The sequence below is a fragment of the Diorhabda sublineata genome, chromosome 1 (genome assembly GCF_026230105.1).
Source record: "Diorhabda sublineata isolate icDioSubl1.1 chromosome 1, icDioSubl1.1, whole genome shotgun sequence".
Classification (NCBI taxonomy): domain Eukaryota; kingdom Metazoa; phylum Arthropoda; class Insecta; order Coleoptera; family Chrysomelidae; genus Diorhabda; species Diorhabda sublineata.
Window position 1 is genome coordinate 11,614,979 of NC_079474.1, and position 25,418 is coordinate 11,640,396.

Sequence of the window (25,418 nt, forward strand, 5' to 3'; positions counted from 1 at the left end):
TTTTGCACGCGTTACAATAATCAAAAATAAAAACCTCCAATTCAGCACATCTTAGCATATTCACTAGTAATTTAATTAGTGATTATACGAAATAATACGATTCTATATCAACCGGAAGTTTCTAAAAATCTAAATTATTCTCCGGTTACTCTATGTAAATAAATTATCTATGATTTTTACGTCACACCATTCTCACCAGTCCAATATGGCGTCATTTCATACATTATTAGGGTAAAGGTCAACGCCCCAACATTTCATTCACAGGGTAATTCGTTAGCAAAATTTGCAATTAAAAACTATATATGTAATTAAAGGAATTTGTTTTTAATCAAGTAATTTATTACTTTGGAGGAATTGTTCATAATTTGGAAACATTATTTTGAGTTACATATAGTAAATGAAAATTTGTTCGTATAGTAGAAAGTATCCAAAAAATGTGATAGGAATTTATAGAAAATGGAAAAAATACACAGAGTTTAACTCAACTATTTATTTGAATTATTTGATATACAGTTAATACCATACAATAAACTAAATCTAAGTAATTATGTACGTTATTTATATACAGGGTGGGGAAAAAAACGAAGTTTTCCGCAAAAATGTAGGGTTGTAATATATGTAAAACGACGTGCCAAATATGATACATGACTTAAAAAAACTGACATATGTATCAGATATATATAGATATATACTAGATACGATAAATGACATACGATGAACGAAATTTGACATTTTTTAAACGAAATATGACACATGACGTATAATACATGATGTAATAGGTACTCATCGAATAAAATAACTGAAATACGTCATATGACAAATAACATACTAAATGTAATATATGACTTACAAAAAACTGACATATTAGATATGATGTGCACTAGATACGAAAAATGACATGATGAACGAAATATGACACATGACATATAATACACGAAATATGACATATGATAAATGAAATTTGACATTTGTTAAACGAAATTGATACATGACATATAATACAAGAAATATAACGTATGCAAAATTTGATATTTGTCGCACATAATATGATACATGACATATAATACACGAAAAATGACATATGATAAATGAAATTTGACATAGAATAAATGGAATTTCACATTTGTTGAACGAAATATGACACATGACAAAATACACGAGAAATAAGATATGATAAATGAAATTTGACATTTGTTGAAAGAAATATGATATATGACATATAGTTTGCGAAATATGACATATAATAAATGAAATTTGACATTTGTTGAACGAAATATGATATATGACATATAGTTTACGAAATATGACATATAATACATGAAATTTGATACGAGACAAAAGAAATTTGGCATTTGTTTAACGAATTAAGACCAATGACAAGCAATACTCGAAATGTGACATATGATAAATGAAATTTGACATGGGATAAACGAAATTTGAATTTTGTTGAACGAAATATGATATATGACATATAGTTTGTGAAATATGACATATAATAAATGAAATTTGATGAACGAAATGTGTTACATGATATGTAATAATGAATAAATCGAATTTGATATAGCGTAAACGAAATTTGACAATATGACATACGAGACGTGGCACATGACATACGAAAAAATGAAATATGACACATAATTTATGACAATTGAAGCGAATGTGAGAAAACATTAAAATCGTATATTTCTATGGATCTAGTTGTAATATGTAGTTCTGTCAAAATAACTAAATGGATAAAATGCTATGTATAATATTCGATAATTTCGTATTTTTCATTCAACCCTGTATAAATACCATAAATAGTACATTCCAATCGTTGATTTATGTGGGGTATAAGTAAAAAAACATAAAAAATGTATCTACAGGGTGTGTATAATAATATTATCACAGCTAAGGTAACACATTCTCTTGCCAAAGATTGGAATACTATTATAAACGATTCATCTATTTATTTATTTATTTTTCTCGTTTATTTCTATTAGTTAGATATAAAAATTACTGCATAATTAGAAATCATGTGCATTTAATGAGATATATTCAGTTTTTTTTTGGAAGATATTGAAAAAGTTTTTTATATAAATATTCAAACTTGCAAAAGTTCTCAAAAACTGATCATTTCAACCAATTTTAGATTTATTTTAATCATAACGGTACACAAACTCGTTTTACGGGACAAGATTCATTATTACGATGCAGTAAATTTATCAAGAAATTAAAATTATCACGTATTGGCAACAATGGAAAGCAATGCGGTATTTTGAGGTTAGGTTTTAATGTTGTGAGCTCATCGTATGTGTCAACAAAATTCAACACAGTAAAATTCATCTAGAATGCTGTAATTATTTCTAATATAAAAACTCTCATTAATTCTTGGAATAGTATTAAAAATTTATTATAAATTATTCAAAATTTCAATTTAGAAGTGAGTTTGATAAAAAACAGTATCAAATCGGCAACAATGTCAAACAATATATAAATGTATAATTCCAGAATGACGTCATAGACACTTCGGCCATCTTTGCTGGGTGGCACACAATCTCATTTGAATACTCGTATTTTTAAACATTGGCGAGTGTTTCACTTTCAAATACTCAAATTTACGTTTTTATTGTTGTAGTATAAATTGTTTAATGGGTGTTGAGCGAGATAGCTTATCATTTTTCCAATTTCCTGTCGTTTTGACCAAAAGAATTGTGCATTTAAATGAACTGTCAGAGCTTTGATTCAATGAATTTTGAGAGTCTTTGTATAGAGGTCAAAATTGTCTATAATTGGCAATTTTTTAACATATCGGCACTTTACATCACTGCTTATAGTATAATACATACACTATCTATGACTCTCTTTTTGTATGATTATAAACATTGGAAATTTTATGAAACACTCTCTATATTAACTTCAGATTCATTTTGTCGAAATAACATTGTGAAAAATATAAAAATCGCAATTTAAATATTATAATATAAACATTGTGAACATTGGAAATTTTATGAGACACCCTCTATATTCACTTCCTATCCATTTTGTCGAAATAATAGCAAATAACAATGCGAAAAATGCACGTTAACAAGTGGGGAATGAATATTTGTGTGTAAATCAAAAACTTTTAGATGAATTTTACTTTTATACGAGGTGAGTAAAAAATATATAACCCAATATCATTTAAATTTAATATAACTAGTATAAAATATAAAAATGGTTATGGATATTTATATATTTTATTTTAATTAAATACATAAAATTCATAAAAGACATTGATTATTATATATTTACGTGATTTTGTGACTGATTATATCGTGTATAAGAAGAAATGTAATTTTCTCATTACGAAATTGTTGGTGTTGAAAATGTGTGTATGTGTGTGTGCTTTAGTGATTTGAGCAAATCGTTTTCGCCATGACATTTTCCTTACTGGCAAATCAGTCTTATTTTCGTCTAAAATACCCCGGGGAAATTTTGCGGCGACCACCTACAATATAACCTAAAAATAAATAAAAAAATGCAATTGGCAATACTTACATTAAAAATAATAACACAGAAAAATATCGTAGGAGGCCACCGGCGTCTAATTCCCGCCATCGTTCTCTTTCTCTTGGTACAACCTCAACAAATCCATGGCATCTTGAGCTTGTCTTTTTTCCACTAAATAACGCCCTGAAGCTTCTTTTAAATTTTCCAAAAAAATTCTATCGGGAAAAGTGATATCGACCAACGATTCCGGATCCATATCGCTCAACAGTTCTAATTCTGCACCACCCAGTAACGAAAGATGACAAAGGTTACTTTTTAAACGATCAACCTGCAACAAAATTCCCATTAAAACGAACTGAAAACATTATTAAATAATAAATATTCAACTTACCAATCCTACTAGTTCAGTTCCACCCTTGGTATCATCAACTTGATCAATGTTTAGTCGACAGGGAGGACTTGGAGGTACCCAATTTTCCGATTGGGTAAGTATCATTAAACTCGTGTTTGAGTCTAATGTACTGAAATATTCCTCGTCGTCGATTTCTGTACCGTCAACTTCCAAAACGACAGTCACATTTTCGTTTTCTTCGATATTTAATTTAGAACGAACTTTTGAGGTTAGATCTTCCAAAGATTCAGCTACTACACCTTTTTTTATTTCCCGCGATCGGTTAGTTATTTTAAACGGTTTACCTAATTGGTGTTCTTCGTTTTCCATTTTATTTTATTTAAATCATCAAATAATCAATTTTCATTAATGTACACCTTTGCACTTTTGTTTAGACTGGTGACAATTTTGAATGGGTTGCCGCCCTCATTCCACACTATTAATAAATAGACGTTGCCACTGTTATATATATTTCTTATAACCACATATAGTTTAACGAGAATTGATTGAAAAGTGGTAGTTATTTGTTTTCACTAGTTTTTATACGGAAAAAATATTTAGTTAACTTTTTTATTTTGCAGTAGAATCCTATCAGTTCTAAAAATTATAGATTGGTAATTTAATATTTTTATTAGCTAGCGTGGCAACTTTGTACAAGACTATTACGTATGAGGAAAAGCGCATGTCGAGCAATGGGTTATTTGCGGTCATAAAGAAAATCGATAAATTGATTCATTTTTCATGTACTCTAGACTATGGCTAGACAATTGAAATTTTTTTTTATTTTAATTCAACTATAAATAGAAAATAATCATCGATTTACACGAGAATTTAAGTAGTGTACATTTGGTGTACACCCAAGTGAACAGGGTCGTATTCAAATTACTCTAATACGAAATTTATTTCATAAAACATTTTTTTTAATATTCTACACTAATTTTAAATTTTTGTAGAAATTTAGTTTTTTATAAGAATTAATTGATGCACTTACCTTTACCTTTGTCATAAAACTTTGAAGGGTTTTGTAAAATTGAAAAAAAATGCAAATATTTTTTATATATTTAATATTTCTTAAAAAACTACATAGATATTACATATATTCATTAAATACTTAACAAAATATGAGGATGGGACATTTTGCAAATATTTTCTCTAAATATAATAAATAGAATAGATTCTATCTTATATTTTCACAAATATATAAACAGAGCAGCTCTATGTGCAATTTAAAAAGCCAATAGAAAAATATCTTTTCACTGTAACCAAAAAGAGGGGTTCACAATCAGTCTGAATAGTACAAGGCTACTGCACATTGATAAACCATTTAAATAGATATTATTTAATGTGGACATTAAGAAGAAAGGCCACTTCTAATGAATCAAGATTAGATCTACACTTTTTCATCACCTTTTCAAGAAAATTAATACAATTACAAAAAATTATTTACCTTTTTAAATTTACATCGCGAAATTCCAATTCCTTACTTCTAAATAAATTACCAAAATGACCCATCTTAAATAATTACAATAACGTACAGGGTGTTTTTTCCCTGAAAGGGTTAACTCGTTGACTGGAAAATCCTACAAGGAGACAATCGTCTTGCGCATGTTCGGTGATGTATTTAATTATGTCCTTAACGGCCATGGAAACTGGCATCCTTTTAATAGCGGCTTCTCTACGAAGTTGTTCCGTTACGGAACGTTGCTGTTGAAGATTGGAGACAACCATGTCCATCAACGCCGTATCTGACAGGCCTATGGTGAATGGATTACCGATAACGGTTATAAGAGGAAATGGGGCGCGGTTCTTACTACCGCTGCCTAATGTTTACTTATTAGTTTTATTCGGCAATAGATTGGGTTTTAGCTGTAGCTTTAATCTGGAATTGAAAAAAAATAAGTTTTAGTTATATATTACAATAATAAACTAACAGATAAAACTTACTGTAGCTTATTGCTCACTAATTTGTATGACAGTTTTGACAGTCGAATTGATTGTCAATTTTAACTTTTGACATAAAAGTTTGTTCTAATTTAGTACGGAGTAAAATTTAAGACGGAAAATAGACAAATTTCATAATAGAGTAAAGTATAATAAAATATCTATTGATATGTCTATTTGATCGATATATTTCTTCCCATTTTTCAACGAAAAAAAAACAGAAAGTTATAGGAATTTTATATCCTAGTATCTTCATTGTTTACTATCTAGAATAAATAAATTAGTGAAATATACGTTTATAATAATCTATGGTCAATGTTCATAGAAAATGGATAAATCAAAATAGTAGCGTAACATACTGATGTGTTTTTTTAAAGAGTTTGGAGATACAAAACTCTTATACCGATAACATAAACGAATGATTTGTCTTAAAAGATAAAATGACGTATTATTTTCGTGAAAATACAGTTTCCACATACATATAACATTTTATTTTTAAAAAAGGCAATTTTCAAAAACAAATAACTGTTAAAGAAACTCTATGATAACAAATGAGATAAATTTTCGAAAAAGATAGTTTTCAAAGACGGGTTTTAGAAATAAATAGCAGTTTATTTTTGTAAAAATAGATGAAAATTTTTTCTCTATAAAACAGAAGTTTCTATGGTCGGTATTTATGGATCTATAGCTTTGTTTGGGAGTTGAAAAGACGAACGCACTACAATTAATTATGAAATATTTATTAAATACAGAAATATAATAGTACAATAATATAAAATATAATAATATAATTTTAATAAATCAAATAGCAATAATTTAGATAATATAAATACTGTATTTAAAAATAAGTTTAGTCTCACAATATTCACTATATAACAGGTCTTTCACTTAAATATTGTAAGGCTTGTTCAAGATTCATTGCATATGTTTTCATAAAAATTCTTAGACATAATTCAGGTAACAAAACTTGAAAGAAATATTTAGTTTTCGTATCATCAGGATCGAATTTTTTTTTTAGTAAGTTCATTAAATGATCCAATTGCTCGTAACTGAAAGCTATTGTACTAGTATTATAGGTTAGATCATTGGTCGACATGGTTAACACTTTAACGTTTTTATTAAAATATTTCTGATGGCGAGTATGTTCTATTTTTTCACTAATAATATCACTTAGTAAACTAACATAAATGTTAAAATCATTTGTTAGTTCGCACAAAGATAAATGTTTACAGTCAAAGCCTTTTTGTTTGGTTGGTGTCTGAGTTATTTCATTGGAAAAAGGCAACTCGAGGCTGTCCTCGCTGATGGGTTTAAAACATGCTATTTTCCTTCTTCGGTATTCCAAGTCTTCTTTATCCTTGAGAATCTCGTCTACTGTTGGTAGAATTACTCCATATTTTTGAAATGAGGCTTTTCGGTCTTTCATTTTACTAGATTGTTTGGGTTTATTTTTGGCAACTTTTTTAAATGTAGGTAAATCAATACTGTCGAAAGAATCATTTCTATTGAATGTTTTTTCATTACTTTCTTTATGGAATGAGTCTAAATTGGATGCTTTGGTAGTTTTTGGTGTAGATAATTCTTTAGAAGCTGTTTTTTTCTTATCTTTCGTTTTTATTTTTTTTTTAACAATCTTCAGTTCATCAGTTTTATTTCTTTTTGTCCCACTTTTTGGTGAACACTTTTCTTTAGAAATCGTCTTTTTCGTTACTCCTACTTCGACTACTTTCTCAATTTTTCTAGATTTACTCAGTTTTGCCTCATTATTTCTTAAACACATTTTGCTTGAAACTATATTTTTTTCGTCTTTCATAACATATGTTTCATCACTCTTTTTAGAAAGTTTTGGCTTCAACACTTCTAAATCCTTATTTGAACTTTTCTTTTTCTTATTTGGAGATGCAATAACTTCTTCCTGTATCAAACAGTTATCAAGTTTACTACCTTGAACATTTGGATATTTTCTTTTGCGTGATCTTTTTAAAATAGATGTTCGATTGTGGTCTACTACGTCCATTTTTTTTTAAGATTCCGATTTAAAAAATCAGTCACATTATTTAATATACCGTAATCATTCATAATTTCAAATCAAACTTAATTTAAAAACATAACCTGATTATAATGACCATCTTCTTTTTTAATCTCATTATACATAGCACGTTTATTATTATTCGTGGTTCAATACGCATAAATCCAAGACCATTAACGAATAAGAAAAGAAGTTGAATGACATTTATCATTTTTCTTTTTAATAATAAAGTTATATAGGAAAGTTAAAAAAAATGGAAGTAGAATCAAATAAATCGGATTTAGGTGATAAGAAATCTTATGCGGGTATCCCAGAAGCAGAATTTGTGGTAAGTTAAAAAAATTTATACATAGTTCATCACTATGCTAAAAATAAAATTTATAACCTAATTCAACCTTATGATTGTTTAAATTTCAGGAAGATGTAGAGGCTTACATGCAACGATCTGAAAACGGTGGAAACGTCGACGACGTTCTAAAAAGATTAGATAGTCAACATGCCAAATACAAATTTATGGAGTACAATTTACTATCTAAAAAAAAGAGATTACTAAATCAAGTACCGGAATTAAAAAGATCCCTTACGATGATCGAGAAACTGGAGCAAGAAAAAGAGGATTTTGAAACGCAGTTTCTCCTTAGTGAACAAGTTTTTGCTAGAGCTAAAGTATCTCCTACTAATACTGTATGTTTATGGCTAGGTGCAAATGTCATGTTGGAATATACTTTAGAGGATGCTAAAAAATTGTTAACAGAAAACATCGCGGTGGCTACGAGAAATTTGAGTTACGTGGAACACGACTTGGACTTTCTTAGGTAACATATTCATATTTTTGTTAATTATTTTTGAAAATTATTTTATTTCAGGGATCAGTTTACTACTACCGAAGTTAATATGGCACGTGTGTTTAATTGGAATGTTAAGAAGCGTCAGGAGAAAGCAAATGCTAAATGAAAAAAATTAATTTTGACACTTTTTTATTGTGTATTGTGAATACTTTCTGCAATTCAATCTCAAGATCTAATTTTATTAGTAAAATAGAAAGGAAAATGTGTCTGATTCTTTTACGAATTTTCTGTATTAATAAAAAAGTATCAGTTTTGCATTTTTTTCAGACTAATTTTTTTGCTTGTTTATAAAAATTTGAAAAAAATAGTTTTCCATATAAAATAAAAGTTCACTGTTTGTGAAGTTCTGAGTTTTTCTCACCTCTTATCCTACATTTATATTATACGAGGTTCATTCAAAAACTAACAAATATTTTGCTGAGAAACTTATTTGACTGAAAAAAAATGTTGGTTTTGTACATTTTATACACAAAATTAGGTTATTCAGGGAGTTGTGTATTTTTTTCTACCCTCTTCTATATTTATAGTATACGGGGTCCGTTCGAAAAGTATCAAACATTGATTTAAAAAAAATATTTGACTAAAAAACTGTTGATTTAATATATTTAAGACAAAAAATGAATTTATTCAAGAAGTTATGAGTTTTTTTCTATTCTCTTACCCTTCATTCATATTATATAAGGTCCATTCAAAGAGTAACAGACATTTTGATGAAAAAACTATTTGACTAAAAAACTGTTTGATTCCATACATTTAAGACCCAAAATTGGTTTATTCAAGAAGTTATGCGTTTTTGTCTATCCTTTACGCCACATTTTAATCATACAAGGTCTTTTTTAAAAGTAATAGACATTTTGGTGAAAAAACTCCTACACACTACTACATTTCCAGAAAGCATTTGAGAAAAAATTTCCTACCACCTCCTGTAATAACAGATTCGTTAGCAGTTTTTCTTGCTCACTATATTTTACTTCCATATTTTTGATAAAAACGTTTTTTTTTATAAAGTGCAGTGACAGCCATTCAATTTTCCTCTTTTTTTTGGTTTTTGTGTTATTGATCCAATAACTATTTTTCATTTTTTTATATATACTTTACCACTAGTTGGTAAAGTTGGTCTAAGAAAACTTGTAATAAAACTTCTATAACTTTTTGAACAACTTGTATTTTGTAAAGTTTATAGTTATAGAGGTTAGAGACATTTTAGACGAAACATTTAACAGTGGTTCATTTTGAAAAGTTTGTTGGTTATGTCAATGAATTTTTAGCTATTTATAACGTTTTAGGTGAAATTTACTCTATTTTTAGATAAAAAAACTACAAGGTACTAATTGTGAGTGGTAGTTCAAATTATATATTTTTTAAATTATATCAACGGTTAGTTAAAAATTGATCTTTTGTACGCTATTAGTCACCTATTTGAGCAATTTTCGCTCGTTTATAGACATTTTCAACTTCCTCCAGTTAAATAAAGTCAAATCTATTATCTCGAAAATGTGAACAATTAAAACACTATTCAATCAAACTTAAACTTTATTATTCAAATGAAACATAAAAAAATAGAAAAAACAATGTAATAAACATAAAATTTGTAATCCATAATATCGTACATATCAAATCATAACCCCCAAAAACTAAATAAAATAATCCAAATTTATTAATATATTTTTTTATTAATTACTGGAATGCCTCGAGGGATATTTAGATTTCTAAACTCACTCTTTTTAAATAAAACGAAATATTATGGATTTTGAATTAAAATACTAAAAACAAAAAATACTGTTTAAGTACCCATAACTGTAAGTTTATAGCTGCAAGAAATGAAGTAACTCAATTTTTACATCTTTTAAAATAATAGTGCAACATAGTGATTTGAAGCAATAAAATCACTAAAAACATTGTAGAACGTTTAAAGACATGAAATTATTTCAATTCTGAGGTCAAATGATGAAATGAGACAGTTGAGGACCCGCAAAAACCAAATTATTTCAATTCTGACGTCAGACGATGAAATACGTCAGTCCAGGACCGGCATAAAGCAAAATATTTCAATTGTGACATCATATGATGAAATATGACATTCCAGGACCGGTATAAATAAAATTATTGCAATTTTGACGATTTTTCTTTCTCTGTAATTAACATAGAATGAAACATTAGAGTTACAGACTTCATAATGTTGAATTATTTAATAAACTAAATACTCATTAACGAACAATAACTTTTATTGTACAAACAAAAATAATCACCATATAAAAAGGAACAAAAGTCTCGAATTTTCGAATGAAACACAACTTTTTTCTATTACTTGAATACCAAACACAAATTGATTATTCATATAAATTCGTCAAAATAAACAAAAAATTTTCCCCAACTAAACTAATAACTAAAATTTTATCAATATTTAAAAAAAATTTGATATTCAAGTAAATGAATAAATAGAATAAGTAACAGACCTTTTGATTCAATATAACTATTGAGGAGTTTCTTCTGGTGCTTCCACAGGTGGGACTTCCTCAGCGGGAGCGGGTGGAGCTTCTTCTTCTGGGGCTTCGCCCCCTTCTGGTGCTTCAACCGCGGTGTTAGGTACTTCTTCGGCAGTTTTCAATGTTGAAAGTTCCTCTTGTAAAGCTTTACATTGCATAGTGACTTCTTCTAATTTAGCGTTTAACATTTTGTGGGTTTCTAATCCTGCTTGAAGCGATAGTTGATCAATTATATAACTGAAAATTTGTTAAGGCGAAAAAAAAAACTAAATATGTCAAATTTATTTTGGATAATAAAAGGATACTTTAAAGCATCTTCTGGTTTGTCAATTTCTTCGTAAAGGCTAACTAATACTTTCGTTAAGGCATCCATTATCCCAGCTTTTTCTAAATATTTTCGGAACTCTTCTCTTTTTGCTTCAGAGGGCTAACACACACGATATAAAAATAAATATGTTAGAAGTGAATAAAAATAAAAATTACCTTATAAGTTTGAGGGGTACTCATTGTGTATATTAAAGAGAATTTGATTAACTAGATGATTTTTTTTGTTTTAAGGACGTTTTCTCGTAAATTGACAGATGGACAATTTATTTAACAGAACCTATCACAGCTATAATTGGTGATTATATAAAAATGTAAAACTAATATGCCGATTATTTACTAGAACAAATAATTTATCTACTTTTATTAAACGTTAATTCAACGCTAAGTAGAATGCAAAAAAGCAAAAAACTGGGAAAGTTACTTGTATAAGTTTGATCAATTTTTTATTACTATTGAGAAGCTAACTTCACGTCATGTCATTGAGATAATTGAATTTTATTAGTTGGACAAAAAATATTGCTACGCCAAAACTTAAAATGTTTTTTTTTTCTAAAATTAATTATCCTTTTATTCTGAAATAATCACCAGTATCTTAAATTAATAAGGATATTAATTGATGCGCATAGCTTTGTTCGCGCTAAATAATTTGGACGCAAGCTTTTGTTCAGAATATGTTCTCAAGAATAAATCTAGGATTTATTCTTGATATTTGTAAGGATAAAGTCAACTCTTTATTTTGTGGTAAATATCACAAAAATGCCAAATAGGATAATTGCACACGCGCCATCTTATCCACAGAACATACATGAATACATTGGACGTATTTAGAACACGTTCTGAAATAGAAATCAGTGCTCCCCGAATACAGGATTTTAAATCTTGAAAATGATTTATTCCCACCACGAACGCACAATTTAAAACTGCACGGGAATCTGGTGACATATCCTGTTCAGGATAACTACTGCGAACACAGCTAATAAAAAAAGTGATTACTTAGCCTATCATATAAAGACCTAATATTTTCAGAAGAAGAAAATGAATATAACTATTTTATAAATTCACCGTGGGGGATTAAATTAGTATATATATATAATCTCCAAATGTAAAAATGGATATTACAACCGCAATTATTGTCATATTCGTTATTTACGGCATATTAATGTTCTTTGATAATTTTTTCAAAGTAAAAATCGTAATATTTTCGTTTTTTTTTTATAATGTCCATATTTACATTTCAGACATGCGCCCATTATCCCTACATCAAATTTTTAGAAGGAACAGGATTTCAAATAAAATTTTTAACAATAAAATGGCAAACTAAAGCTTTTAATAGGACTATTATTCGATGGGGTTCCAACAAACCACATTTTTGGAATGCGTGGTTTAACACAGGTCTTTACGTTAATTTAGTACTTCTACCAATATCTATTACTTTATTATTATATAGTATACTTCAACATTTTTTAATAAGTAATGAACAAAATTCGAATTTTGTATTAGAACCAGTTATACCAGGATTTAATTTACCTGCATCTGAAATTGGTTATTATAGCGCTACTTTAATAGTTGCTAGTATAGTACACGAACTAGGACATGCTCTAGCTGCGGTAATGGAAGATGTGAATTTAATAGACGTCGGTGTTAGTATATTTTTTTTACTGCCTGTAGCTTATGTAAATTTAGCTACAGAGAAACTATTTTCAATTGAACGTAAAAAAACTCTTCGAATTCTTTGTGCTGGTATTTGGCATAACGTCGTACTTTCCACGATAGCTTTAATCTTATATTTACTACTACCTTTAATATTTAGTGGTAATTTTTACGTAAATAACGGCGTTACTGTAACAAATGTAGCGAAAAATTCACCCCTTATAGGAAGTAAAGGTTTAGTGCCGGGTGATGTGATTTTAAAAATAAACAACTGCAGAATATCAAACGAAGAAAGTTATTATGAGTGTTTTAATGATATGAACACTCATCAAGTAGCGTTTTGCATTGACGCTGAGTTAATTCATAATTTAGACGAAAGTATACCGTTAAAACATTCTACTAATGGGAATTTGGATTGTTGTGACGGTACTAAATTCGAAAATATTTGTTTCGAATATTTAGAAAATAATGATAGAATATTGGAACTCCCTGCTCATGTTTGCTTACCGGCAAGAAAAGTTATAGAAAAATCAACTTTTTGTACACAAACTCTTCATGTTTGCCCAAAAAATAAGTATTGTTTCAAACCGATGCCGGGGAATTCTACATATTTAATGAAATTAACTTGTAAGAATAAGATTGTTATATATTTAGGGCACCCTGGGGATGTGTATAAAACCGTACAAATCTCCCCATATATTCCAAAATTTATTTTTACTACAACAATTGTACCAGATTGTATAACAAAGTTTACCAAATACATCGTAGTTATTTCTTTTGGACTTGCCGTCGTTAATATAATACCTTTTATGTATATGGATGGTCAGTATATATTAGAAGTTTTGGGGTACATTTTACTTCGAAAAAAAATGGGAAAGACTCAATATAAGGTTACTGTATCGGTAATAACAGTTTTTTTCACTTTAATATTATTTATTCATTGTATAACGTTTTTGTATAAACAAATTTTTATATAATAAACTATTTTGATAAATTTAAGCTAGTTTCTAATTCTTTTAAGCACCTTTCGCCATATTTAATACACATTTTTATAGTAATTTCATCAGTGTAATTAGCGTTGTTTCTAAAATCAGTTCTAGCCCATAATTTCAATTCTTTCCTATGATTTTCATCTTTAACTTCCCTAATAGCACGAAATATCCGTCTGTATAAATTCTTAACTTCTTGTTTTAAAATAAACTGAAATTATAGTAGAAAATACGTTTTGCTGATGTAATAAATAAACTTACTTGTTTTAAACTTAAGACAGGTTTCTGAAGATTCGACATAATTTAACAAAAAAAACTATTTTACATATTATTAGATATAATTGAATATTGAAACATTTAGTTTCTCTAAAATGTTCATTTAATAATAATTTCCATTTAATTCCTTAAATATATAACATAACCTATAACTTCTTTTTTATTGTAGTCTATTTGACCTACCAAACAACAACAACTATGTAATGAAAATATAGTTAAATCGTTACTTAATTGATATTTGTGTGTGTTATAATAATTGAAGAATATAAATAATAATATTATATAAGATTTTTATTTTGTTAAAATATACTTAAATAATAAAATTGTATTTTGTGCTGTGGAAAATTGGCTTTTAGTTACTTAAATCAAGTCAATCATATGTGGTTACCAGGACCGTCTTTGGCTCAAAATTTCAATTCTAATTTGTATGGAATTTAACGAATCGTATAATGAAATAAAAAACGATAAAATTCAACAATTTATTAGACACAAATACACGGAAAACATCTTAAAAATCTTTTCAACAGCTTTTAACAAAACTAAAAGTCTTTAAAACATGACTATATATTATAAAAATAAATAAAAAATATTTTGAAATAAAAAAATAGTGAAATACTTTAAAATTTGTAATAAATAAAACTAAAATAACAGTCTTTATGAAAAGAGGTAATCCTGATGTACCTCATTGAAAAAATATTTGATAGCAACAAAAACGACAACAGAAACGTCAAAAGTTCGAAAACAACAATTGACAGTTAACACATGTATTGTTTCATGATTGAAACCTCAAAAGTTCGAAAGCGACAACTCACAGTACCAAAAACAAAGTTCTGTCATCATAATGTCAAAATATATAAAATATCTCAACAGAAACGAAAAATAGTGTCAAAAAATCAAATAAAACTTACTTTTAAGCATAAATATTTTGAGATCAGCTTATTTTGTACCTAGAAATTCATTTTTAAAAGATAAACACTTGAGATCTTCGTACGTCAACTATTGACAGTTAAGCTAGATGAAATTAAAGCATTAATCATTAACACGGTGCAGCAAAATGAGTCAATACGTTATTACATACTGAGGGATGAAAGATTTCCAAGATTTGACAATCGATTGTCGCCCGATGCATACAAAGTAAACGTGTCGACGTGTTCGCATCCATCCTCGGCGCTCAACGCGCATATTTGAAAAGATTCGTTTCTGGAATCGCAGTTTCCGTTGGATATTATCGCGAACGTTTCGTTCTCGGGGGTTTTATCGTCGTTGATGGTCGACAATTCACCGGAAGGTTCCTCTAGTTCGATTTCGGAGTTTTTCGAATGGGTTAGAAGGTGCGCTCGAAGAGAATGCGCCCATAGGAAGCTCTTCTGGCATATCGGACACGAATGGGATTTGACGCCATTGTGGATTTTCGTATGGACTTTCAAACTGCTGCTTCTGTTGAAAGATTTATCACAGATTGTGCACTTGAACGGTTTCAAGTTGGTGTGGACTATGGAATGGCGTTTCAGTCTTGTCGATGACGGGAATGCCTTATCGCATATACTGAAACAATAATGAAAATCGAAAATTTCAAGAAATTTTGATGTTGTTTGACGTGGTAAAGACATTTCTTGGAATTCACAATGATTTTTTCCAATAATAAAACGTCAAATCATATAAACTTAGTTATTAACAGTAGTACTAATACTGTCTTATCATGGAAATAGCGAAATGTCATTTTTATAACAACAGAAACATTGCTCTGTGATGAAAATGTCGAAATATATATGAAAAGGTCAAAAAATTGAAAAACCTAACTAGATATAAAACTCTATGATGAATGGAGACGGAGGTAAAAAACAAATAATTGGTTGAAGAAGAATTTAACATAAAATACTATTTTGTGATCAAAATATGACAATACAGATGACAAATTCGACTATTTATTAAGGTAGAAACCAAAAAATTGGTTAAAGAAGCATTTGACACAAAATATTACTTTGGAATTAAAATATTACAGTACAGATGATAGACTCCACAATGTATAAAAGCAGAGAACGAAAAATTGATTAAAAAAGAAGAATGTGACAGAAAATACTATTCTCTAATAAAATATAACAGTATAGATGAAAAATTCGACAATTTATGTAAGTATAGGCCAAAAAACCTACTAAATAAGAATTTGACAGTAGTATAAACATTTTTATGTAATAAAAATATCAATTGATATAAATAACGTTAATCTCAAAGTAGAGGCCATAAAATAAATTGAAGAAGAAGAAGAAGAAATAAACAGCAAAGAAACAAAAATATTGTACAATAATAGAAACGTCAAACGTCGCATCACATAAACACTGTTTTGTGAGACTAAAAATTAATTAAAGACATTGACAGCAACCAGTATTTTATAATAAAAATATCAAACAGCAGAGATGAAAAATTCGATATTATGTAAAGGTAAGGGCAGAATATTCAATTAAAGAAGAACTTGCCAGCAACAGAAATACTATTTTATAATTAGAATATGGCAGTATTAGAAAACTCAACAATTCATAAAGGAAGAGACCAAAATATCATTTGAAGAAGAGCTTCATAGTTCTTATAAAAGACTCGAAAACATATTAATGTAGAATGCACAAAATTAATCAAAAAGAAGAAAATATTGACAGTAATTAAAAAGTGTAGGAGAAACAAATAATACTTACAAACATTTGAAGGGTTTTTCTCCAGTGTGCGATCTCATATGTTGCACTAAGTGACACTGCATAGACATCGTTTTCCCGCACACATTACACATGTACGGTTTTTCTTTGGTATGGGTCCTCATATGGTAAGTCAAATCTGGAGCTTGTCTGAACCCTCTGCCACAAATCGAGCACAAATATGGTTTAGAACCTGAAATTATAAACAATTTTAATAAACAATAAATATTAATAGTTTACATACCAGTATGTATCCTCATGTGCGCGGTAAGTGTACCAGATTGCCTGTACCGTTTCCCACATTCTTTACATTGAAATGCCTTTTCCCCTGAATGATTACGGGCATGATGCATCAGGGAACCATATACTTTAAATCCCTTCCGACATTCCGTGCAAACAAATGGTTTATCCTCGTTGTGAGACTTTAAGTGGAGTTTTAATTGGTTGGGTAATTTAAAAGATTGTTCGCAGATGTTGCAATCATAGAACTATAAAAAGAGACTTTTTTTAATATGTTTTTGACGTTTTTTTCAATGAATAACGTACCAAGTCACCGGATTTTGTGATATTTCGGTAATAATTCATATTTTGCATATCCTTGAATGGTTTATTTGTTTCCTCTTCCTTAATATGGAGACTAAAATCCATCTTTGGTGATATGAGTTCCAGGTTACCTAATTTTAGATTATCTTGTATCAATTGATCTACGGTGTCTTCTCCCAATGGTATACAACTTTTTAAATCATCAGAGTCATCTTTAATATCATTTCCAACGTCTAGTAAATAATCATCTTTCATAAAATTCAAGCTATCATTAAGCAGATCTCCTTCTTGTAATAAATCGTTGTTATCAGATGGAAATGTTTCTAATATTTTCACTTCATTCATATTTGGAACTTGATTATCATCTTTTGGAGTGAAATTTTTAATTTGTTCTAAGTAAGAATCGAGTAAATATTGGGATTTGTTGCATTGTTGTTGAAATTTATATGCACTGTGAGCGCAATCTATGCATTTAGCACATATCATGCTCGGTAAATTTTCGTCGTTACGAATCTATAAAATAACATTTTACTATCACAACAAATGGAAAAATGAAATTTTATTCACAATCAATATTATTATTTAGAATATATATTTGACTTACATTTATGTTAGATATATTAACGAGTATTTCACATATCGTCGGCATTTTCTCGTCGGAATGCTGTTCTAATAATTCACTATAAATCGAAAACATTGTACTAGATTCTAATAAACACACGCGACATACTTTATCTAAATCCAAAGCTATGATAACTGTTTCCATTTTTGTTTAAATATCGAACTAATTTATCAATAAATCATATTTACGTTTTTACTTTTGACATAAAGCGCGAAATGTTTCATTGACATATGTCATTCGTAGAATTTTATTTAATGTGATTTTGTCACTGCTCTTAAAACCATAGATTAGATAGAGGATAACAAACTTTTTGTATTTATTAGAGAAAATAGCGTTCGAATATGAATAAATAGAAACGAAATTAATATTTTCTGCATTTGAAAGAATTGAAAAAAATTACATTAATATACGTGATAACATTGTACTGGATTCTAATAAACATACGCGAAGTACTTTATTTAAATCCGGAGATATAATAACTTGACATTAATCGCGAAATTTGTCATTGACATATGTCATTCATAGAATTTTATTTACTGTGATTTTATCTCTGCTTTTAAAATCATAGATTAGATAAAATATAACAAAATTCATGTAATTATGAGAGAAAATAGCATATAAATACAAATATATAGGAACAAATTTGATATTTTTTTTATTTAAATGAGTTATTGAAAAAAATTACATTACGTATACGTGATTTTATCACATTTTTTTGATTAGTTTGTTTTGTTTATAAACTATGCCTACTCTAGATTATATTTCTGTTGTTTCGATACTTAATTTTTGCATACAGGGCCTGTCATCATTATTAACAGCCGATTTTTTCATTTTTATATTTCTCTATGAAAATAAAACAAATTCTATCGAGATATTAAATAATATATTTATAATTTATTATTTTCGAATGTACAACATATACAAATAGAATACTATAAAGAAGAATAGGAAAAAAATTATACAACATATAAAAAATATATAACCCCGTATTAAATATCAATACAACAATATATTTACAATATTTACAAAAAAATATCAACAAAATGACTAAAAAGTTTTATAAGCTGCCAATATCATTGAAACGTTTCAATTTTTCGGGGAAGGGATCTTTAAAAAGCACAGGATCGGCTCTAAACTCGACCGATTTGAGCGGCATTCTCCCGAAAGCTTTCTCGAATTTATCTATACATTGGGAACGTTCCACCATATGACCCAAATCGGCCGATAACATCTCGTTGCTGGCACATTCGGGACATTTGAATTTTTTTCTCGGAGTTACCTAAAAAAATTAAAAATCAAATATTCCTTTTTGAAAATCGATTTTTTTACCTTGATGGGCGGTTTATTAGTCACGTTTGCTACTAAAAAATTCATGGCTATGTCTTCGCAGTTCATGTGTTCGTCTACCCAATTTTTTATTTCCGCAGGTAAATACGTGGTGTACAAAAAGCTCCAATATTTATGCAGAAAAGCCGCTCCTGTTAAAACCATCGATATTTTGTTCGTCCATTCGGATTCGTATCTCCAGGTATTAGTTACATTGTCCCAAATATGAGTCCTGGATGGAAAACCTACAAATAATAAATTAGTATATTAACCTAAAAACTAGGACCGGCAGTGAACGTGTTAAGTACTAATTTTGGTACTAAATGTCTTACCCACTATTCGATCTGGGAATTCGCGCCATACTTCATAAGCAAATTCAATTTCATCAGACGTTAGCATGACGATATCATCGTCAATGTGTAAAATTGCTTCTGTTTCAATTTCCTTATAAGGATAAAAGCGATTCGATAATTTATTAGCTTTCGTTCGTATTACGTTTATGGGTTTATTAATTTTTGGAAATTCGGATACTGAAAAGAAACTCGTAAAATTATTGAACATAACCTCAAACTTTTTTAATGGAAACTCACTTGAAGGCGGGTTCTTTTTTTGATTGTTCCATACCACGATTATTTTCATCAGACTGGGAACTTTAGATAACCTTTCTATTAGAAGAAACAAACTTTCTATTCTATCGTAAGTTAAAATCACAGCTGAAAACCCATGTGATTTCGGTGAAGTCATTGGAAAAAACAAGGGATTATTGTTGATCTAATAAAAAACAAAAATCATTCAAAAACGTATTAAATTTGTTTTATTTTACACTAAACAACATCGAAATATTGTTCCTATGAACCAAGAAATTAAATTCAAATCGTTGGTTGTCGTGTGGTATAAATCATCGGCGTTGTCAAATTTCTAATTGTTGAAATCAATAAATAATTATTTAAAAAAATTCCGTTTCTTAAATAATTAATTACTACGTAAAATATAATAGTGTATTTTCATTATAATTAAAAAAAAATTCGAAAGCTATGACGTAATACCTAAGCGTTTATCTATATTGTTAAATTACTTGTGACTATTATCATATTATGATAACAATTCGGAAAAAAATTACAGCTTGGCAACGATGTAAAACATCTGTTCAATTATGTATCGTTTATTGTCGGTATTTGTTAGATACAGGGTGATACAGTTTAAAAAATATTTCATCGCATTTAGTGCTGACTATACATGTGAAAATATCTTCAAATCATATACAGGATGATAAATTTTATCTGATATGATATATTCATAGAATAATTTTAAAATTGTGTCAAAAATATTGAAATTACTGACGTTTATATATACAGGATGGTCGAATTAGCGAAAAATAGTCAACGAGGTTTTTTTTTCGTATAAGCTGATCATGTTATACAGGGTGTAATTTTTAAGAATCTTTTTATGTACATAATTTATAAGTATTACATCATAGTAAAAAATAATTTCAACGACGTTGCGATAAAATTATTTTGAATCATCTTCAAATTTAGTGAAAAAAAATACAGGGTGATCAAACTAGATAAATATATCGTACGCGTTTATTTAAATACATTTTTTTCCTGTAAATAAACTTAATCTGAAATATTTTATTGTCGACGTTATACAGGGTGTTTCACATTATGGAAAAAATGTTTACATACCTCTTCAGATATTAAATTAATTTCGTCGTACGTCCTACTATGATGGGGAAATATCCTTTCCTGTAGAATATCCAAAGTAGTTATGGCGATTTTTTTCATATTTGAAAAATATTTTTGATAAATGTACAATAGATTTTTTTGCATTTCTTTTATCCTTTTTTTGGAAATGTTATTTAATACGTCCATTAATGTAGCGACGTGATTTTCCATAACGAAAACGGAAAATCGTTTCCAATCGATTATATCTCGAAAGGGCATCACGTGACCGTCGGCTATTATAACCGGTATACAATTAGCGGCCATAGCTTCCAACAGAATGAACTGTCCCATCCTTTCGCCGCGAAATATCACACAGAATACGGATCCTTTCAATACGTCAGGATAATCGAAAGTTTTACCAGTTTCTATATCACATCTTCGATTATATGAATGTCGATGGCAAGAATCGAGTATTAACAGATTTTCGTGATGGCGGTAACGGAGTTTTTGGAGTTCGGAGAGAAAAAACGGATCAATGTTTAATTGGGAGGATGTGACTAGCCAATGTCTTTCGTTTGATGTGTTTTTGACTAGAGCCGATTTCGCCATCGGACTAAACACCGGTAAGGAAATGTCGAATCTATTTCGAAAAGTATATGTATCGAAACCACCGCCGGCTATCAACGCCTTACCGACGTCCAGTTCTACTACCGGCGAAAAATCCGGCGGACTGCCGGATACCATGTTGAATATCAGATGATTTTCCCCTCCGTTCCAACTGAAATTTCAAGAAAAAAAAAATAGCATCAGTCTAACCGAAACAAGCACCGATTATCGTGAACAATCGGTTTCATTTCGTTATACCGAATAAAAAAGCCCTGCACGCAAAGATAAATGAACATTGTGGTTATATCGGTTAATGACACGTCTGCGTTTCATTCAAACATCACGAAACGATTCACTTTTACTTGTAAATCACAAAACATAATAAATAAGTAAAATCTGGTTGAGTACTGTCAATGTAGAGGTCAAAAGAACTAAATAAAGAAGAAAGATGACATTAAGGATTTACTCAAGTAGTAAAAATAAAATTAATGATTGCTACGAATATAAGAAGGTGGCAACGCTGTATTAGTTAAGCTCGGACCTCATCTACACGCTTACGAGTAGGTTATAATAAATAAGAAAGCCTTGCACGCAAAAATAAATAAACATTGTGTTTCGGTATCACGAAACGATTCATTTGTACTTATAATCACAAAACATAATAAATAAGTTAAATCTGGTTGAGAACTGTCAATGTAGAGGCCAACAGCTAAATAAAGAAGAATAATGACGTTTAGCTTTAACTCATATGGTCAAAATTAGGTTGAAGCTGCAACAAGGTAAAAATTGATAACAAAACGTAATTTTTTCTAATATAAAGAAGTGGCAACGCTGAATTAGTTAATTAAATAGTGTATAAATTAGTTTTGGTCTTTTCGACTAGATAACAAACTACTAATACGTTACTTGACCTAATTACATCACCATTTTCCCTCACTGAGTACTAAAATGTCTATTATTTGAAAAATACCCCGAAGTTTTATCAGTTAAGTCAATTTAAACACAATTTTTTAATAAATATCGTTATCTTCACTTGAGCAATACGATAAATAAAATATATTGAACGTAACCTTGGCATTTCGAAAATGAAAATTTATCACGTAATTAGATATTTAGAAACATTTTCGTCAAATTTTATGGTATTATATATACTTTTATAGGTTTTTTAGTTACGAATTTTCTCAATAAAACAATCTACTTTTCTCTTTTTCATCAATCATCAATTAATACCAAACGTTTTATAATTGCCACGTTGCCGCTTTTCGTACTTTCAATATTCGTATACGAAACCGCAGACATTCAAGGACGTTAAATTGAATATTTTATCGGTTAAACTTTACCCCTGGGACTCGTAAATTATTCATGTGTTTATTACAATAACATTGCTCATCACACATAGTTAATACTTATCGATTTTTATTATTAAAAATAATTATTTATATGTCAATGTGAGTGGTACAAAATATTCAATTCAATATTCAAGTAATAACACAAATTGACTTCCATTTCAACTACCAGACACGCGATGTATTAAATGCAAGTAATTTGAGTTCAATAAAAAATATCGATGATCTCGTCGCCCTCGTTGTACATATAAATAAACTTCCTGTATATTCTTTTGGATTTAATTCACTATAATATTCATTCAAAACAATATGGCCGTTATTTAATACAATATTTTACTAGTAAATGCCTTTTAGGCATAAATTTGTCCTCATAAGCCCTAAATTGGCATGTACGACACGATGCTTTCAATTTTTCTTTTCAGTATATAACTGAATGACATTTAAGAAGTATTCTTATTACTATTTTTTTGTTAGAATACGTTATACGTGACTAAATAATTATGGATATTTCTAGAACTATTAAAAACCCATAAAAATGTCATTACCTGGTTAAATAATTTAGTAAAAGTCATTTTATTTAGATAAATCAAATTCGACGTGAATACAATGGAATTAAATAAAGTTGTAGCCATTTCAGTAAACGTAATTATTGTACAGGTACGGACTTAAAACAAGTTTCCGTTAAACCGACCACTAATTTAACTTTAATTTGAAATTAATTCAAACATTAATTATGAAAACCAGTTATAATAATTATTGGTAGAGTTTTAGTACGAGATGTAATCAAAAATAATAAAAAATTCGTGAAAAAATAAAATTTATCTATGGTGATCATATGATAACTCAAATCTATATAAAAGTGGGTAATGAAGTCTTCTAGTTACTGTATGCTATAAAATGTAATGTATGTAATGTAACCTGACATAGTTTTTATAACTTTTCCATGTTACCCCGTATAATACGGTTAGTGAATCCAGGAAAAAATAATAAACATCTCGGGATAACCATTTATAATTTTCATTTTAGCGTCAATAAACGTATTTTAAGGAATATTCTAATGAACTTATGTTTTATAAACAAATTATTTTAGTATTTCATTTTGTACTAAAAATAAATGTATAAATGAATGGATTTTGCAAATAATAAATAAATTGAAAAAATTCGTAACGAAATTCAAAAATCTCTGTTTTCAAGGTTATTAGGTCGTAAGATAATATATTGCAGGTCGAATAAACATTTTTTTTTTCAATATTTTGATAACGATAAATCAAACAGAATAGCTATATAGGTAAAAATATCATATTTCAGCTAGGTATAATTACTTATTAAATTAATTAAAAAAATGTGCTAAAATGACAAAAAAAATGTTATAGACTTACTAAGGAAGGGAACTTAATGCTGTTGAAGTCAAGTTCAATCGAATTCTATCTTGATTAAGGGTATCTATGGATGGAATAAATACACAGGCTTCTTCGGGGTTAGCTGTGTAGTATTTTGACTTGATCACAGAATTAAGTAGATAATAGTATTCTTTGGATAAGTGCTCTGTAGCTGGTACTCCATTTTCATCCACATATTTTTTTAATGGATACACATACACTGCTATCCTATCGTGTCCTGTATGACCACACCGATAAACATTAAAACAATCCCAATGAGTACACTGTGTATTTCTAGGAGTCACTGTAGTAACACCGTTTGTTAATTTCACTAGAGGTAGATTTTGTAAGTTTCTGAAATCGATATTTTCGTAATTTTTTGTCGCGTCACTAGTAAAATTCGCTAAAGGAACTGAAAGGGCTATAAATATAGAAACGATAAGTAACACAAAGAAGAAATTTTTGTATTTATTGTAAATGGAGGTTTTCGTGAAGTTGTATACTTTAGATATAGCGATTTTTGTAGGAACCGTCATTTTTTCACACACTGTATACAATAATTTAATGATAAATACATGGCACTAGGGATAATGGAAATAAATGTGAAAAATATTTCACATTTTATTAGTTTTAAGTCATGTTTTCAATATACTTCAATAACACTTAACAGGACACTACTGTCACTTCCCTACAAAATGAGAAGTAAAAGTAAACAGAATAGTTTTAGGTTAGATCAATTTTTGTATTAGACGTGTCTACTCAGCCGCATAAGCGGTTAAATCACTAATAACCAATTATAAACAAAACAATTTAATTATAAAAACTAATAATAATAGTTCA

The 25,418-nt window shown here is 28.7% G+C and overlaps 8 protein-coding genes across 9 annotated transcripts; 2 read left to right on the top strand and 6 right to left on the bottom strand.

Moving 5' to 3' along the window:
- Positions 1–486: 486 nt before the first annotated feature.
- LOC130441371 (uncharacterized) lies at positions 487–4,436 on the bottom strand. The gene is made up of 3 exons (XM_056775028.1): positions 3,863–4,436; positions 3,520–3,799; positions 487–3,469 (listed from the first exon to the last, which is right to left on the bottom strand). Exons 1-2 carry the CDS (start codon positions 4,190–4,192, stop codon positions 3,566–3,568), a joined length of 564 nt encoding a protein of 187 aa, XP_056631006.1. The 5' UTR covers positions 4,193–4,436; the 3' UTR covers positions 487–3,469; positions 3,520–3,565.
- A 479-nt stretch (positions 4,437–4,915) lies between these two features.
- LOC130448318 (guanine nucleotide-binding protein subunit gamma-1-like) lies at positions 4,916–5,735 on the bottom strand. Its single transcript, XM_056785610.1, has one exon. The coding sequence runs from the start codon at positions 5,594–5,596 to the stop codon at positions 5,384–5,386; it is 213 nt and encodes a 70-aa protein (XP_056641588.1). The 5' UTR covers positions 5,597–5,735; the 3' UTR covers positions 4,916–5,383.
- Positions 5,736–8,001: 2,266 nt separating this feature from the next.
- On the top strand, positions 8,002–9,023 carry LOC130440541 (prefoldin subunit 3). Its single transcript, XM_056773784.1, has 3 exons — positions 8,002–8,160; positions 8,250–8,647; positions 8,699–9,023. Exons 1-3 carry the CDS (start codon positions 8,086–8,088, stop codon positions 8,784–8,786), a joined length of 561 nt encoding a protein of 186 aa, XP_056629762.1. The 5' UTR covers positions 8,002–8,085; the 3' UTR covers positions 8,787–9,023.
- Positions 9,024–9,751: 728 nt separating this feature from the next.
- LOC130443093 (c-Myc-binding protein) lies at positions 9,752–12,104 on the bottom strand. 2 transcript variants are annotated; one of them, XM_056777565.1, is made up of 4 exons: positions 11,650–11,974; positions 11,472–11,593; positions 11,137–11,403; positions 10,196–10,812 (listed from the first exon to the last, which is right to left on the bottom strand). In XM_056777565.1, the coding sequence occupies exons 1-3, from the start codon at positions 11,671–11,673 to the stop codon at positions 11,154–11,156; spliced, it is 396 nt and encodes a 131-aa protein (XP_056633543.1). In that variant the 5' UTR covers positions 11,674–11,974; the 3' UTR covers positions 10,196–10,812; positions 11,137–11,153. The 2 variants fall into 2 exon arrangements, with proteins under 2 accessions (XP_056633537.1, XP_056633543.1); XM_056777559.1 differs by having other exon boundaries at positions 9,752–11,403; positions 11,650–12,104.
- Positions 12,105–12,468: 364 nt separating this feature from the next.
- Positions 12,469–14,139, top strand: LOC130442911 (membrane-bound transcription factor site-2 protease). The gene is made up of 2 exons (XM_056777319.1): positions 12,469–12,676; positions 12,732–14,139. The coding sequence occupies exons 1-2, from the start codon at positions 12,602–12,604 to the stop codon at positions 14,118–14,120; spliced, it is 1,464 nt and encodes a 487-aa protein (XP_056633297.1). The 5' UTR covers positions 12,469–12,601; the 3' UTR covers positions 14,121–14,139.
- Positions 14,033–14,562, bottom strand: LOC130442919 (LYR motif-containing protein 2). The gene is made up of 2 exons (XM_056777330.1): positions 14,394–14,562; positions 14,033–14,343 (listed from the first exon to the last, which is right to left on the bottom strand). The coding sequence occupies exons 1-2, from the start codon at positions 14,430–14,432 to the stop codon at positions 14,125–14,127; spliced, it is 258 nt and encodes an 85-aa protein (XP_056633308.1). The 5' UTR covers positions 14,433–14,562; the 3' UTR covers positions 14,033–14,124.
- A 311-nt stretch (positions 14,563–14,873) lies between these two features.
- On the bottom strand, positions 14,874–18,476 carry LOC130441824 (zinc finger protein 124-like). The gene is made up of 5 exons (XM_056775630.1): positions 18,240–18,476; positions 17,639–18,148; positions 17,337–17,580; positions 17,096–17,285; positions 14,874–15,953 (listed from the first exon to the last, which is right to left on the bottom strand). The coding sequence occupies exons 1-5, from the start codon at positions 18,399–18,401 to the stop codon at positions 15,479–15,481; spliced, it is 1,581 nt and encodes a 526-aa protein (XP_056631608.1). The 5' UTR covers positions 18,402–18,476; the 3' UTR covers positions 14,874–15,478.
- A 357-nt stretch (positions 18,477–18,833) lies between these two features.
- Positions 18,834–25,292, bottom strand: LOC130445858 (exostosin-2). Its single transcript, XM_056781748.1, has 6 exons — positions 24,579–25,292; positions 21,269–22,025; positions 20,174–20,354; positions 19,916–20,113; positions 19,587–19,828; positions 18,834–19,536 (listed from the first exon to the last, which is right to left on the bottom strand). The coding sequence occupies exons 1-6, from the start codon at positions 25,112–25,114 to the stop codon at positions 19,315–19,317; spliced, it is 2,136 nt and encodes a 711-aa protein (XP_056637726.1). The 5' UTR covers positions 25,115–25,292; the 3' UTR covers positions 18,834–19,314.
- Between the last annotated feature and the right edge of the window lie 126 nt (positions 25,293–25,418).